A 17,403-nucleotide genomic window follows, 5' to 3' on the forward strand; every position below is an offset into this window, starting at 1 on the left:
TTAAAAGCTAAAAGTAAAAAAAAAAACTTAGAAAATAACCGATAAGAAGAAATATTTTTTTAAAATAACAATAATAATCACAAGTGATCGCCGTATGTTGACCGCAATACGCATAATTGTCGGGAAAAATAAATGAATTTGTAATTTTTATGTCATTTTCTAGTATTAATGTTTTATTGTCAATTGAGGCAACTTCAATGAGACCAACGCATCCACTTAATGTCCATATACATGTATATATTCAACATGTGTGGGAACTAATCCATGCAGCGATTAATGCAGAATGGCCACTCTTCCTCTCATGAATGTTGTAGTTATTTCCAAGCTAATAATAATCTTCTTCTCTCCAATTTCCTTAGCAATTGACACCATTACCCAGTCTCAGCCACTTCACGATGATGGCAGCACCTTGATTTCAAACCATGGAACCTTTGAGTTGGGGTTCTTTAGTCCCGGTAGATCCACCAACCGTTACATAGGAATTTGGTACAAAACCATCCCAGTTAAAACTGTTGTTTGGGTTGCCAACCGTGACAACGCAATAAAAAACAACAATTTTAGCATGTTAACCATAAGCAAAGAGGGAAACCTCGTACTTGTCAATAACAACCACCAAACTCTTTGGTTATCAAACATCACAACAACACAACCTTTGAAGAGTCCTTTGGTTCAACTCTTGGACACTGGAAACTTGGTACTTAAAGAGAACAAGAAAGAAGAAAGTTTCTTGTGGCAAAGCTTTGACCATCCTTGTGACACACTCTTGCCAGGGATGAAGCTTGGATGGGACCTAAAAACTGGTCTTAATAGGAAACTAACTGCTTGGAAGAGTTGGGATGACCCATCTTCAGGAAACTTATCATGGGGTGTGCTCCTTAGTAGCAACCCTGAATTGGTACTTTGGAATGGTTCAATTGAGTACCATAGAAGTGGGCCTTGGAATGGGCCTGGGTTCAGTGGACAGCCCGTATTGAGGATGGCTCGAATTGTTGACCCCAATTTTGTCAACAATTCAAATGAGGTTTATTACTCTTACACCCTTGCCAACAAGTCCATGATTTCAATAACTTACTTGAACCAAACACTTTCTCATCGTCAACGCATGAATTGGATTCCTGAGAACAACACTTGGAGGGTTTTTGAGTCTATTCCAAGAGATGATTGTGATCTTTATAACACTTGTGGCCCTAATGGAAATTGCAAGGATAATGAGACACCAATTTGCCAATGTTTAGAAGGGTTCAAGCCAAAATCGCCCCAGAATTGGGACATGTTTGATTGGACACAGGGATGTGTGCGTAGTGAACCTTGGAGGTGTGGTGTGAGAAACCAAGATGGTTTTCAAAGATTCTATTCAATTAAAGGACCAGATACTAGAAATTCTTGGACCAATGGTAATATGACACTTGAGGATTGCAAGGTCAAGTGTTTGGAAAATTGCTCATGCATGGCTTATTCTAACTTAGACATAACAGGTGGTGGTAGTGGTTGTTCCATTTGGTTTGGAGATCTTAACGATTTGAAATTGATTACAGCAAGCCAACAGGATCTCTATATTCGCAAGGCTGTTCCAGATATAGGTATGGTAAATGCTATTATTTTCTTTTAACTTTATTTAATCAGATATTATTTTTACCATATTTTCGTTAAAGTTAATAATTTATTTTTTTAAACTTTTTTCTATCATATCATTTTTCTTATTCTACAGTTTGTCTTTCCTAATTTTTTATTTTTAAAAAAATTAAATATGATTTTAGTCCTTTAACCATATTGTATTTTGATTTTAACCTTAATTTATCCAAAATTATTATGTCTGGTTTAACTCCTACATTTTTAAACATTGTTAATTTTTGTCTCTATCTTTAACGTGACTCTAAGAAAAAGTGACATAAGACACAAAAATGACACATGAAAACATCTAAATTAGTCTTTATTTAATAGTAAATGGAGACTAAATCTAATAATTTACACAACTTTATCCTATTAAATAAAGTTGCCATACATGATTCATGTAGCATAATTGAGTTTGCTAAAAACTCAAAACATATATATTTAAACAAAATAAAATATATACAAAATTACTGTATAAATATATAGCATTGAGAGATGGGTCACTGCTTATTACTTCACTACATGAAATTTGACGATTGCAGCTTCAAATGGAGATGCAAAAGATGGGGATAAGAAAAAGAAGGATTTAATAATTACGATCACACTGGTATCAGCTCTGGTTTTGCTACTTCTTGTATACTATATTTACAGAGCCAGAAGAAAGATCAGAGGTAAGTTCTTAGAAATGTTGAACATTTCAAGCAAGTTAATTTTTATGATATTATTATACGGATTCGCCATAAAATTAGAGAGATAAGTATGCTACATTGTTTCTTATGCAGAATAACTTTTGTATTCTATTATATCCCTTGAAATTTAAGTAGTATATTCTTAGTATATCTAGACAAATAAGACAACATAATAGGCTTTTTTTTATATTATATTTTTTGTGTTCTATTTTTTACGTTTATTTAACTAACAAAATATGACATTCTATGAGCTTATTTTATCATTCTTTCTGATATAAATTTTATCCTTCCTGAAAAAGTTGGGTTGAAAATAGACAAAACAAGATAACGCAATATATCTATAGTTTGTTATTTTAGTTTTATCTTATCATGTTTTTATTCAACTCTCGTATTATATTCCTTTTTATTCTATCATATTCACCAATCTTGCTCTAAATGAAAATATGCATCTCACAACTGTTGGAAAAAAATTTTTGTTTAAAAATATATAGCATTTAGTATGAACAAAATTTGAACTATATGATAATATTGACAAGTTTGAATAATTTTTTTGATAAATATTTATTTGATAAGAAAATATAAGAAATTAAGGAGGCAAGATGAGTCAAAGTCCTTTTATACATGTTAAGTTTTTTAAAAGTTTCATTATTTGAGAATTTTAACTTTAACCGATAAAATAATTTTTGATTTATTTTTTTTCCTATTCTCTTTCTAAGACTAGCATTTGGGAAATTTATCAAAATAACCCTGCGAACATAGCTTTCTAAGACAAATTTCTGACTTTTCTATTTATCAATGACATTGATCTCATATACATAGGAATGAAAGATGAAATAAAGAACATCATATCAATTGAAAAGGTAGATAAAGATGAAGAACACAATTTGGAGCTTCCTTTCTTTGATTTTGCTACAATATTCAATGCCACCAATGGTTTTTCAGACGATAACAAGCTTGGACAAGGTGGTTTTGGGCCAGTATATAAGGTAATATATGAAATAATTTTATTAGTAATTCGATGTAAGAAACTCATGAATTTTATTAGTTAACAAATTTTCTTAACTATATTTAGGGTACATTATTAGATGGACAAGAAATTGCTGTCAAAAGGCTCTCAAAGAGTTCTAGACAAGGAGTAAAAGAATTTAAGAATGAAGTCATATTGTGTGCTCAACTTCAACACCGAAATCTTGTTAAGGTCCTTGGTTGTTGCATTGAAGGAGAGGAAAAAATGTTACTTTATGAATACATGCCCAACAAAAGCTTGGATTCATTTCTTTTCGGTTGGTATCTCTACAAAGTTGATAAATATATGATAAAAGTTTTATTTGTTCTATATTTCATTTTAGAAAGAAAATACTAATTAATAAAATGGATAATATTATCAGATTCAACTCAAAGCAAACTACTAGATTGGTCGAAGCGCTTTCACATTATGTGTGCAATTGCTCGTGGACTTCTTTATCTACATCAAGATTCAAGATTAAGGATCATACATAGAGATCTAAAAGCAAGTAACATTTTATTAGACAATGATATGAATCCAAAAATTTCAGATTTTGGCTTAGCAAGAATTTGTGGAGATAATCAAATTGAAGGAAATACAAATATAATAGTCGGAACATAGTAAGTGTCTTTTTTTATATTGAAGTTATTATGGAAAAATGAACTTCCATTTGACACATTTGTTGTTCTTTTCAGTGGTTATATGGCACCAGAATATGCCATTGATGGGTTATTCTCCATAAAATCTGATGTGTTTAGCTTTGGCATATTATTGCTTGAGATTGTAAGCGGAAAGAAAAATAGAGATCTTTCATACACAAGCAATAGTTATAATCTCATTGGACTTGTGAGTAACAAAAAATAATTATATATACATGTGTACATATACATATACGTATGTGTATGTATTCCTAAAGGAAATGTATATAACAACACTGTTTGAATTGTGGCAGGCATGGAGGTTGTGGAAACAAGGCAATCCAATGGAATTAATGGATGATTATTTAGGAGAGTCATATATTATATCTGAAGCTTTACGTTGCCTTCAAGTTGGTCTTTTATGTCTGCAACATCATCCAGATGATAGACCTAACATGGCAGCTGTAATTGTTATGCTAACCAATGAAATTGTTTTACCCCAACCAAAAGAGCCTGGCTTCTTAATAGAAAGAGTCATCCCTAATGAGGTAGAATCGTCTAGAACTTCAATTAATGAAGTGACTATTTCAATATTAGATGTCAGATAACTTTCTCTAATTAATTTGTAATATGTACATTGGTGATTAATTGTTGTTGAATATAAATAACTTTCTCTGATTGATTTGTAATTTGTACATTAGTGATTAATTGTTGAATATAAATAACTTTTCCTAATAAGTTCAACGTTACTGCTTAGGGCTAATATACAATATGCTTATTAATAAAATATAAAAGAAAAATTGTAACTTGTTTTATGATTTAATTTGTCAAATTTTTTAAAAAATACACACGACAATTTTATTCAAGTTAAAATTGAGTTTATAAGTAATGGATTACACATGAGGATTGTCAATTTTTTTCATATTATATTTTTAAATAATTCATAGTACTCTCTTTTATTTGTTCACCATTTTAAAAAAATTAAAAATGTTAAAATTAAGGAAAAAATCATTTCAACTATTTTACTTATTATAGTAAAATTTGATATATTCAAGTGTTAATTAATAAATAAACAGAAGTTATATGATGAATGGTTTGTGTCCACTTTTATGTATAGAAATTCATAAATTTTGGAATACTTAAAAGAGATTATTTGGAAAGGAGAATTCATATGAAAAAAAAATGAAAAATAACTATTTTAAATTATTATATTTTAATTTGATGATTTTTAGAATAAAAGATACAAAATAATAAATTAATATAAACTTTTAATGTATTAATTAATTATTTATTATCATAAAAGATACATGATTATATTAATTTAATAATAAAAAATTGCTTACCACTTTGTCCTTGTTTTTCAAAAACTCTCTCCCGATTCTATTGTTATTTCATTGAGTGTTTGTAAACTAATTTGCAAAGCTCTATATACAGGCTTTATAATTACAAAACTTAATATTTTCAATTATATAATCAAAATTTAATATTTTTTTTAGAAAAACAATAAGATCCTTTAAGAAAGAATATATATATGTTAAAGAGTAACATTGATAAGAATTTTATTAATTTAAACATCAAATACAATAATATTGTGAATATATAATTTTGTACTTTATTTCTAGATAAAAAAAATTAAAATTTTCAATCAGAAGTTATTTTTTTATCAATATCTAATTACGTAATATTAATTTGTAAAAAAGATGTGAAAAAAAGTGTAGAGAGAATGATATTAAAAGGATGTGTAAAAGTTACTTTTTTAAAATTTTCTTTAATAGAGTTTGAAAATCCTGAAATTGTTTTAGAATTAGATTTCTCACAAGTACGACTATGTATGACTATAAGCACGATTATGCGTGTTCTCAAAATACTTATGTACTAGCTACAAAAGTATAGGTATGCTGATTGCTACGGAATCTAATTTTTCATTCGATTTAAATCTAAAATATATCCAATATTTTATTGTGATATTCTCATATTAATTTACATAATGATTACAGAAATTAGTATAAAAATATAATAAAATAAAAATATCTTTTAAAAAAGAAAAGACTAATATGAAGAAGTTTCTCAACTTTTTCTCAAATTCAAATTGTTGCATGGACAAAGAAAAATGTAAAAAATCTAACAAACACATTACAAAAAATTTGCAAAATAATGGAGAAAAGTTAAAGGAAATGTAAGGAAGAAAGTTGAGAGAGTGATAAAATAGAGGATAAAAAGTGAAAATAAGGATCTTTTTGTGCTGTCCTCTTCTTGGAACCATTTTCTACTGTACTTCTTTCAGCAAAATAACAATTTGAAAACCAAAAGGTTATATTTTGTGTTGCCATTAAAACAATTAAAGTGGAGGTTTGTTTAAACCAATGCATTGAAAATAGAAATTTCAATAAATTTAGAATAAAAATGCTTAAAATTATAAATTTTGGTGTAAAAATTGTTTTCATAATTGTCAAAATAGAAAAAGTAAAAACTAAAACATTTAAGTGAAACATAGTAAAAAAATAAAATAAAAACTTTCTAATAAAGCTCTTTTGGACATTTAATTTTAATGAGATGCTTATACTTGCAAAAAAATTCTAAGAAACTACCTCTCAAATGTATGCATGTATAAATAATATACAAATATGAAATTATGAAAACCCTATGACTATTTCTTGTTAATTAATAGGAAGTTAATTGTTAATTTTCTTAAGGGTATCCCCCGTATGACATGTGAAACCTAAATATCCTTTTGTTTTAAATGGTCTCTTTGTAGTCTTTCTAAATAATGCAAACCTTTTAGATGTCTTAAGATCGAATATTAATTTTCAGCTACGGTTAAAATATTTGTCAATGATCAATTATGGTCATTCTTTTTGAAACAACTGAATTAAAGGGTGTCAAATTATATATCTTCAACGCTTGGTCCTACACCTTGCATGACTTCAATTACACTTGAAGATTCTAATTCTAATGAAGATATTCCAAAGATTTCACATCATTTGAGCACAACTAGTTTTAGGCTTTGCCAGAAGAGATAAACTTATAGGTCAAATAAGATCCTAGTGCCACAATTACAAGAACTGCAGCACCCATGTTTGCAACTAAAGGCTTTTCTTCCTCATTCAAATTTCCTTCTCCTATTCTTGTGACAACCTCTGAAGCTGAAGCAGCCACTTCTTTGATTCCCTTCCCTATTGTGTACATTTCATCCTCTTCAACCTTTGCTTTGTCAATGGTTTCTTTTCCCTTCTCTTGAGCTTTTGGAGCGTATGATGACTCAGCTTCCTTCGGTGACTTTCTTGCCTTTATTTCTTTTCCTTGCAAAACCATATTGTGATCAATGTATTTCTCGGGCATTTTGGCCTCATAAGGCTTCCCATCTTCTTTAACTTCATTTTTCTTCTCATCAGTGTCATGTATTTTCCTTTTGATTGTTTCTATATATGATATGGCCTTTTTCCTCATCTCCTCTTCACGCTTATCTTCTATTGTTGATGTGGGTTTTGGCTCAATTTCCTCTTGACCCTTTTGAGACTTACCCATTTGATCTCTTGGGGGTGTGGCTTTTAGCATAGTTTCCTTTGTAACATTATATTGGGGTCTTCTCTTGTCTCTAATAGGTTCTTCCTCTTGTTGCATTCTAGTAGTTGGAGGTTTTGGACGCATATCAGGCACAGTTTTCCTTGAAGGACTAATTGGTGTTGGACCCTTTTTTGTTGTGGTTTCAATTTGTGCTTTAGGTGACATTATGGACTTCTTTGGCATTGTAATAGTGAGAGTTCCATACTCAAACTTGCCCAGAAGTTTCTCTGCCTCACAATTTTCTGGAACAGTATGTGTTTGCTCGAAATGGCTCATTCTATTTGCATTAATTGGTCGTTCTCCTACAACCCTCAGTGTTCGGGAAGCTGTTACAAAATTGATCTTTATCATCTCCTTGACAAAACCTGCATAGGGGAAAAGAATGAGATGTTAATTTCCATGCATGCATCTCATATGTGAGTTTTGCACACGTTTCTTCCATGTTTGATGAAACTACGATGTCTTTGGGAATAAATAAGAGTGATGGATATAAAAGTGTAATTTATAGGCCAAAAATTGTTGGGATGTGATTCACGATATCACTTTGGAAGAATATACTTCCTCTGTTTTCTTCTTCTGCAATTTTATTTTGCTTATTTATTACTATTATTATTATTAAAAATAATTAACAATTTTACAACTTCATTCTTGATAATGAATGTGTTCGATAAAAGATAATAATTCTTGTTTTTTTTTGTCCGGGCTTTCTACTCAAGATCCTAATGTTTTGAACAAAAGTTTTATGAAATTGTTTTTAAATTCTTTTTATCATAAAAAAACAATAAGAAGTTATATATCCCTAATCCTGTCAGGTGAGATGCTACTGGCATGTTAGGAAGACCATGAGAAGCCTAAAATAGAGAATTATTATATAGGTCTAAACTTGAAGCGATTTTATTTGGCTGAAACTATTTAATTAGTTTTTTAACACATTTATTTTAAAAAAATTTCCCTCAAATGAGATTTTGGATTATTTCAAGAGAATTTAAATTATTTTATAATTAATTAAATATAATAATAATAATATAAATTTTAATTATAAACAGTGATTGCTTTAACTTTATAAAATTTTATTTTAATTCTTAACTTTACAAAATGACATTTTTTAATTTTTTTTATAAAAAAATAACAATAAAAGATAAAGTAAAAAAGACTAAAATAAATATTTTTTATAAAATAAAAAATTATTTTATAAAGTCCAATACTAAAATGACTTAACGGTTACAATTTTAAGTACTAAAAATGTGTACTTATTGTTCTTCAAAACCATTCCTAGGACAAAGTATATTTTCGAGTTTTATTCTTAAATTACAGAAGATTAGTATATCGATATAGTATCCTATATTTTAACTTTGTTGGGTTGTTATCACTCTAAATTGTTGGTCACAAACTGTATTAACTGCTTTAATTTAATGTGACTCTCCAATTAATTATTGGAAACAATTAATTAAAAGTTCACGTCGCAATGACATTTTGCAAGTTATTTCCCCCCTCCAACTATTTCATATATAATTATAATTTTTTATTCAATTTAAGAATATATATTATAAATGGTTAACTTAGATTGTTTTGATTTAAAGAAAAATTAATCAAAATATGCCACAGAGATTTATTTATTAATTAAAATTGTTCCAGCATAAACAAAGTAATCTAAAGTATTTATAATCCAATAAAATTTAACATCTAGAAATAATCAATATTTAATAAATATATTACGAAAACTTTATTTTCTTGTGACATGTACCTTGATGAAATTCTCAAATAAATCCATACGCATAAGTTGATGTATTTTGCTATGTTAAGTAACTTTTTTATGAACTGAAAATTAAATACGCACCAGGAAGGTAAATATGAAGAACGTATGCTTCGTCTGTTTCCTTAATCTCTGACTTGGGGTTGAACTTTTCATATTCAGGACGAACTGAAGGTTGTGTTCTAGGTGTTCTTGGCCTCATAGCCATATTCTCCACACGTGTGGTTTTAATAAGAATTTGTATCTCACAAATGAATGAAGATACAGTGCTTGATGAACACTTTTGGATATGTAGGATCCTGTTTAGGATATTACTTAGGATGAATATATATACATGTGAAATGTGATGTAACCTTGCACGGTTTAATTTCTTGTAGAAGAGACTATTCCTTTTTGTGTACTTTGGTTTGCTAATGTAATTGGGTTGGATTTTTTTTCCCTTCCCACGGTTGAGTTGAGGTATAACTTCTTTCCCAAATAAAGCAATTGTTCTTTGTTTTTCCTGTACACTTACAAAGCTAGCTACACGGGGCAATATCATCACAACGCACGAGACAAACCATTAATATTGGATTTTTTTTTTCCAATTATGGCAACTTTTTGGCTGTTCATATGAAGGAAACATTTTTTGTCCTCTTTTCCATTTTCTATCTTTTTCCCTTCTGTAGAATTGATCCTATCCTTTTTGTGTATGTGTGTTCTGTTATGATAAGCTTTTGAAGTCAAGTTGTGTATATTATTTATTTAAAATTTTAATTTTTATTATGTTTGCACATAAAATATAATATATATGTTTATTATATACACGTGTGTGTGCACACGTGATTTGGGAGTGCCGCACCCATAATCGTATCCATAAAATAGTGAGTATTTATTCTTTCGGACTCAAACTCGTTAAACGAATATTTAACCTGAGTATAATTAGCAAATACCTAATAAGTATAGGACCTATTGACATCAAGCAAAACCCCCCCTTACCCTTCTTTGATCCATCCCTGACTACATTAGTTTTCACTTCTCAATTTCTCAGATATACATAGTCTGTCGACCAAATAATAATAATAAACGTAGTCTGTACAAGTACAATTGCATATACAAGCATCGTTCCTACCTTTAAAAAAACACATCTCATTTAATTTTTTCACTTTTTTTACGCTCCCTAACAGTGAGTGAACGAAATATTTCATATAAAGATGCCTTAAGTTTGCTACTAAGAATAATTGGACTCAATGGACCCAACCAACTGGCTTGAGAAATGAGTTGCCCGTGTCGCAATATTTTGTTCACATAACCTTACTAGCAGTTGGAATTCCTGAGGTTAAGTTGTTTGGTGCTGCTTCTTTGTAACAAAGCTTGGGTTTAACTTGGCCTTGTTTGTTTTCTTTCTCTTTCTGAATTCTATACAAGTGAATATGGAGGATGGAAACTTGATTATGTAATTCGATATTAAAACATTAACAAATTTGAAGCATATGGTGTGAAACATTAAGGGGGCCTTAGATTGTGGACTGCTGAGTTCTGGATGGCACACATTGAAAATCATTTCTTATGCAAAAACTGAACTATATTGTAATTCAATTTCTGGCTAGTGGTAAATAGATCAATGCCAAAAAAAAATGCAGAGCACGCAACCCAGTATCATCAGTATGGTACATCAATGTCAAAATTTAATGTTATTTAAAAAAAAAAATTGTCAAGAAACAGCTCACATGACCTGTAAAAGAAATATCCATACCATGGCAGCAATTTGAACCTATAATTTGAAGAATAGAAACATCAAACTAGAGTCAGCAAAACCTGAAACTTGCACTTACGAACAGCCTGATTTAACTAACAATAGTCTGGGCCTTGTTCAGGATCACCCCTTCATATTTAACTTGGAACCACTTCATGGCATCCTCCTTCGTGACACGATGCTGGATTCCTACTCGTGACTTGCACCGACGACGACGGCCCACACGATAACCAGGGCGCTCCAGAACAACGTAGAAATCCATTCCATAAATACCAGTTGAAGGATCGTACCTGAAGCAGAAAAATATCAAAACAACATAAACCAAAAAAATAAAATTTTGATACATGATCATCATCTGAATTAAAACTTCCAAAAATATTAGATATACTAAGGAAAAGGAATTCATTCATATTCAAAGACAACCATAGATTGAATTCCAACTTGTTTAGAAATGGAATAGCTAATCTGCACAATCAGTTGATTAAACTAAGAAACTCATCACTGTTACAAACAAAAAACCCCCGAGCACAGGAGCAATGGAAATGAGGCACAGCAATACTTAGTGCACATTTAAAAGAACTCAATAGAATTTTATTAATACAAGAAAAACTGAGCGTTGTTACTCTCTGAACAGTTGGCATAACAACGGGTTATAAACTCATCTAGGAAACAAGTGCACACCTATAAATTTATTCACTATTTCCTAAAGAGAGGAATTCCAATACAGTGACTTTTATTTCCAACGCAGGATTATAAACTATGCATATCCATGCATCAATGGGGCAAATTAAGGAAGAACTTGTTATACAATTAAGTGGCTCATTAATTTATGAAACCCCATAGCGATTAAATTGTTGTGCAGTGTCATATTCATTAAAAATTGGGGAATTAATTAATAATAGCTAATAAGAAAAAGAGAAGAGTTTGGTTACTTGATTCCCAAATCAATGTGTTCCTGAATGCCGAAGCCGAAGCAGCCAGTGTCACTAAAGTTCCTTCTGAGGAGTTCGTATTCCTTAACCTTCAAACCGCTCTCTAAAAGCTGCATTGCCTTGTCGCCTCTAACCGTCACATAGCACGCGATCTTTTCGTTTCTTCTGATTCCAAACGAACGCACTGTGTACCTAGCTTTCGAGAATACAGGGGTTTGCCCACTCAGTTGTTCCAGAACCTACGAGAGACAACGAGCGAGAGACAAATCAAATAAAACACGAAAATGAACAAAAATTGATATTAATTAATAAATAAATAAATAAACGTGCCTTGGCAGCGCGTGTGAGACGATCGCCACTCTCACCGACGGAGATGTTGAGGACGAGTTTCTGAACCTTGATTTCTCTCATTGGATTTGATAGTTTCTTCTCCGAAGCCTGTAAACGACGTCGTCTTTAGTTGCAAGGAAATAATTGAAATAAAAAAGAAAAGAAGAGGTTTTGAGTTTACCATTTTGAATGGAACAGAGACTCGACACGCCTTGTGTTGCTGCGGCAGTGACTGACACACTCGCAAATATGAGGATGAGAGGAAGGTGACTAGGGTTTTGCTTTCGCGGTTTCATTGACGCCAATACCCCTATGCCATTTTTATTTTTTTACTTTTTAACTCGAAATAACGCGCCAACACATATATGATTAGAGATTTGCTATTTTCATTATTCGTATGCTTCTAATATGAAATCCTTAAATTATGAAATTATCAAATCTATTGTGTTTCCTTAATTGCATTCTTATGTCTATCATATCTTTTACGTTATTCTTTCATCGTTAAACTAACTATATAACGTACAAATAAATCCCTTTTATTTATCTATCTTATTAATTTTATTATAGAATGCCAAAGAATTTTGTTTAAAAAATAAGAGTATTTCTGGAAAAAAAAATTATCCAATTATCTTAAGTTAACAGAGACCTAGCTCGAATCCAAGAGAACCACATTGAGCACGGTTAGATGGGAAAGAAAATGTTCTTAATCCTTCAAGATTGAAATTACAATTTATGAATGATTGAGTACTACTGGTTCATCAAGTAATATCGATTTGCAATTTTAGCCATTCACCATAATTTATATAAAATCAAAATTGTACATGCACAAGACTACTCCTTTATGCACGTAAGTACTACCTTTGAAGATAAATTAAACCTTAAAACGTTATTTGTTAATAGTCATACATCGAAGGGGATGTCTAAGAAACCCTACCTTATACTCTATATACAAAAACACAAAACCACATATGTTTGGATAGTGATTAAGGGAATTAAAAATTTTGGAAAAATTAATCGTGAATGATAAAAAAAATTTCACACATGAATAGTTGACTGCAAAGGTCATTCAAATGTTGAATTATTCTTGCGCATAACTAAAATTTTAGAGGCTATTGTAAATGTTGAACCTAAGCAAATTAGGCCTCCATTAAAGACATATAAGAAAAGGAAAAATAACCATAATGGTAAGATGGAAAATATAAGCAAGGAGATTATTTTGAAGGATTCTAACAAACTGAATGCATGACATGAAGGGAATGGTGCGGAAGATGCGGGAATCAGCTAAGTGGAGGACTAATATGAAAGGATGGATGGAGGGGGAAGGCAAGAAATATTTGGATAATTTTGGGGTAGTTGTTGCCACAAGGTGAAGAGATATTCGTTTCTTAGTAACTTTATTTTGTTCTTTTTGCCGTTATCAAATTTCTATTTTGTGTGTAAATTAGGAATTAATTCCTGAGTTGGTCTATTAATCCAATTTTGCATTGAGTTTCTATAAGTTGGTATCAAAACTCTCAATCCTGAGAGCATCTAATGGTATATACCAGAATGGAGAACTAGTTGGAGAGTGTCGAACATCAAATGGAGGGAATGCAAGCTTCCATTCAAGAGAAGTTTCAGAGGCAGATGGATGAGGTGATGAGGGAATGATAGAAAGATTTAAGGAAGCTATAAGGGAGGTTAGAACAAAGAGAGAAGGTAAAAAAAGTAATCAAGAAAGAGGAAATTTGGAGGGAGACGCCAGGACAAGGGAGGAACGGGTGAAGCGTGTAGAGGTGTCATACTTTGTTGGAGATGAATCATGTGAATGGATGGGTGTACAAGGTTAAGCAGTACTTTGAGATTAACAACATTCCCAAAGTAGAAAAGGTGGATACAACAGTGATTTGTCTAGAAGAGAAGGCACTAAATTGGTATTAGTGGTGAGAACCAAGAGTCTTGACAGTTACGTGACCTATATTTAGACAAGCTCTACTAGGTTGCTTCAAGTCATCATCATTGGAGAATCCACATGGAGCCTCAATGGGATTAAGATAGAAGGGTCAATTATTGTGTATAAGGAACAATTTGAGCTATTTTTTGCCCTTCTTTGTTTTGCAAACAAGGAGTTTATGATTGAAGCATTCCTAAATAGCTTGAGGGGCAAGATCAAGGCAGAAGTAAGACTGAGGGACTCAAGGGATTTGAGCGCGATCGTGGAGCTGGTGCAAAAAGCTGAAGAAAAAAAATCATGTGTTGGGCCGATCGCACAAACCATCCTTTAGGGGAAATGGGTTGACTTCTATTAAGCAGAGTTAGGCTATTAGAGCTAAAGCCTTGGAAGCTATTAAGCAAAGTTAGACAGGTAAAGCTAAACCTAATTTTTCAATGGGGCAACGGACACTAGCATGTCCCAATGGGAGTTGGGTCGAAACCCAAGGGACTCATAACAGCCCACCCAACTCTTCTACAATGAGTTCTCATCGTAGAGGTTTAGGATTCAAGAGATTGACAGAGGAAGAGGAAAATGAGAAAAGGTGGAGAGGACTATGTTTCTGTTGTGACAAGAAATTTACACTAGGCCTTATATGTTGCAAAAAATAGCTCCATGTAATCATACTAGGAGAGGAGGATGAGGACCATGGCAAAAACTCGATAAAGGAAGAAGTGGAGGAAGTGAACCTCCAACTAAATGTGAGCAGTATTGCAAGGATGATTTCAAGAACTAATTGAAGTTATGGAGAATTATTTTGGGAGAGAAAATTATTATGATGGTGGATTTGAGGGTATCTTATAATTTCTTGTCCCCATGATTAGTGGAGGAACTAAAAATTATGACAAAGGCTAGAAGAGATATTTTGTTGAAGTAGGAGATAGGCAAAGATTGGGTAGCCAAGGTGTTTGTAAGAGAGTGATGTTGAAACTACCCAATTTAAAGGTGATTCAAGATTTCTTCTTGTTCAAATTGGTTGGGATAAATGTGATTCTAGGGTATGTGTGGCTCAAAAGCTTATGTAAGTTCAGTGCTGATTTGAGACACCACTTAATTGAAGTACAAAAGGATGGGCAAGTTATAGAGATAAAGGACGATGTAGGGTTGTCCCGGATAGATGCTTCATTAAGTTATAATGAAGAGGTTGAGGAGTGAAGTAGAGGCTTACTATGTGGAGTTGGGAATAATGAATGTAGGTTGTATTGATATACCCACTCATATGTCAGAAGTAACTCCAAAAGTTATGAAAGAACTATTAAGGGAGTTGGGTGAATTGTTCAAGGAAAGAACATCCCTTCCACCAAAGAGGGAATGTGACCATGTGATAATTTTGAAAGAAGGAGCACAAATTCCAAACATTCATTTGTATAGACATCCACATTACCACAAGGAAGAAATTAAAAAATTTGTGAAGGATATGTTGCCAGCAAGATTGATCAAGCCAAATACCAGTCCATATTCTAATTTATTGATTTTAGTTTAAAAAAATGGTAGTTGGCATTTTTTGTGTGGATTATTGTGCTCTCAACAGCATAATAGTTTCAAACAAATTTCTCGTTCTAGTTATCTAAGAATTATTGGATGAGTTAGTTGGGGCGACTAAGCTCGACCTTAAATTAGGCTACCATTAAATATGTATGAAAGAGAATGATATCCTAAAAATAACATTCTAGACACATGAAGAGCACTATGAGCATGTGGTGATGCTATTCGGGTTAACAAATACTTCTTCAACCTTTCAAGCTCTCATGAATCAGATTTTTCAACCATATTTATGTAAGTTCATATTAGTATTTTTATTTTTTTTTTATGATATTCTAGTGTATAGTCCAAATTAAACTTCATATATTAATCGTCTTAGCGTAGTTCTTCAAATATTGAGAAGTCAAGACTGTGGATTAATGGTAAGAAGTGTAGTTTTGGAGAAACACTGTTAAAGTATATTAGGCATGTGATTTCTACTACTGGAATTTCTACTAATCCATGAAAGGTGTTTACAATGAAAAAATGGTCGATACCTAAAGATATTAGAAGTTTGAAGGGCTTCTTAGGTTTGACGAGGTACTACCGCTGTTTTGTAAGGAATTATGGAGTTATTGCTAAACTTCTAATGCAAATGTTAAAGAAAAATAGTTTTAATTGGTCAAAGGAAGTACAAACAACTTTTGAGCAACTGAAGTTGGAAATAGAGATTCTGCCAACCTTAGCAATGCTAAAATTTGACTTGTCGTTTGTGTTTGAAACTGATGTGTCGTGATATGGAGTTGGGGCAATTTTAATACAATAAGGTTGACCCTTGGCTTTTGTTAGTCAAGCCCTAGCCAATGAAAATAAGGTGAAATTAGTGTATAAGTGTGAATTGATGTCAATTGAGTTTGTTGTGCAGAAATGGCGCTAATATTTGTTAGGTAATCATTTTATTATTAGGATCGATCAAAAGATTTTGAAGTTTCTATTGGAACAATGAGTATTAGCAAAGGAGCAATTGAAATGGGTAACCAAATTAGTGGGTTTTGATTTCAAAATCCAATATAAACCTAGGTTAGAAAACAAGGCAGTTGATGCTTTGTCCAGAATAATGAATTATAAGGTCATATATATGGTTACTAATTCTAATTTAGTGAAAATGGCTGAAGAAATTTTGGGAGATAAGCTATTAAAGAAAATTATGCAACAGGTAGTGTTAAATCCAAGTTCCCACCCAAATTATTCAGTTTTTCAAGGTTGTTTGTGGTATAAACAACAGTTGGTACTATCCAAAAATTGTGCTAGAATTCCACTTCTGTTGACGGAATTCCACGTGTCACCTTGAGGTGGCTATCCCGAGGTCACTAGAACTTATAGAAGGTTGGCAATGTTGTTTTATTGGAATGGAATGAAACAAGATGTAGAAAAGTTTGTGGCTACCTATCAAGTTTGTCAACAGAATAAACATAAAAATCTTAAACTAGTAGGGTCACTTTAGTCCTTACCTATTCTTATGCATGTGTTGGAAGATATTTCCATGGACTTTATTGGTTAACTTCCAAAAGTTAAGGGAGCTGACAATATTATGGTTGTGGTGAACAGATTGAGCAAGTATGCTCATTTCATTCCGTTACTTCATCCATACTCAGTTAAAGAGGTAATGGCAGTGTTTGAGAAGGAAATTGTTCATTTGCATGGGTTCCCTA

At 31.7% G+C, this 17,403-nt stretch overlaps 3 protein-coding genes across 3 annotated transcripts; 1 reads left to right on the forward strand and 2 right to left on the reverse strand.

Annotated features, from left to right (window-relative positions):
• Positions 1-283: 283 nt before the first annotated feature.
• On the forward strand, positions 284-4,552 carry LOC113855681 (G-type lectin S-receptor-like serine/threonine-protein kinase At4g27290). The gene is made up of 7 exons (XM_027487310.1): positions 284-1,580; positions 2,154-2,282; positions 3,120-3,286; positions 3,373-3,583; positions 3,689-3,926; positions 4,002-4,152; positions 4,259-4,552. Exons 1-7 carry the CDS (start codon positions 284-286, stop codon positions 4,550-4,552), a joined length of 2,487 nt encoding a protein of 828 aa, XP_027343111.1.
• Positions 4,553-6,941: 2,389 nt separating this feature from the next.
• Positions 6,942-9,469, reverse strand: LOC113855682 (inactive protein RESTRICTED TEV MOVEMENT 2-like). Its single transcript, XM_027487311.1, has 2 exons — positions 9,346-9,469; positions 6,942-7,873 (listed from the first exon to the last, which is right to left on the reverse strand). Exons 1-2 carry the CDS (start codon positions 9,467-9,469, stop codon positions 6,942-6,944), a joined length of 1,056 nt encoding a protein of 351 aa, XP_027343112.1.
• Positions 9,470-10,812: 1,343 nt separating this feature from the next.
• Positions 10,813-12,579, reverse strand: LOC113854716 (60S ribosomal protein L11). Its single transcript, XM_027485889.1, has 4 exons — positions 12,440-12,579; positions 12,259-12,366; positions 11,929-12,167; positions 10,813-11,286 (listed from the first exon to the last, which is right to left on the reverse strand). Exons 1-4 carry the CDS (start codon positions 12,440-12,442, stop codon positions 11,088-11,090), a joined length of 549 nt encoding a protein of 182 aa, XP_027341690.1. The 5' UTR covers positions 12,443-12,579; the 3' UTR covers positions 10,813-11,087.
• Positions 12,580-17,403: the final 4,824 nt, after the last annotated feature.

Source organism: Abrus precatorius, unplaced genomic scaffold (genome assembly GCF_003935025.1).
Source record: "Abrus precatorius isolate BTA unplaced genomic scaffold, Abrus_2018 Scaffold11, whole genome shotgun sequence".
Classification (NCBI taxonomy): Eukaryota; Viridiplantae; Streptophyta; class Magnoliopsida; order Fabales; family Fabaceae; genus Abrus; species Abrus precatorius.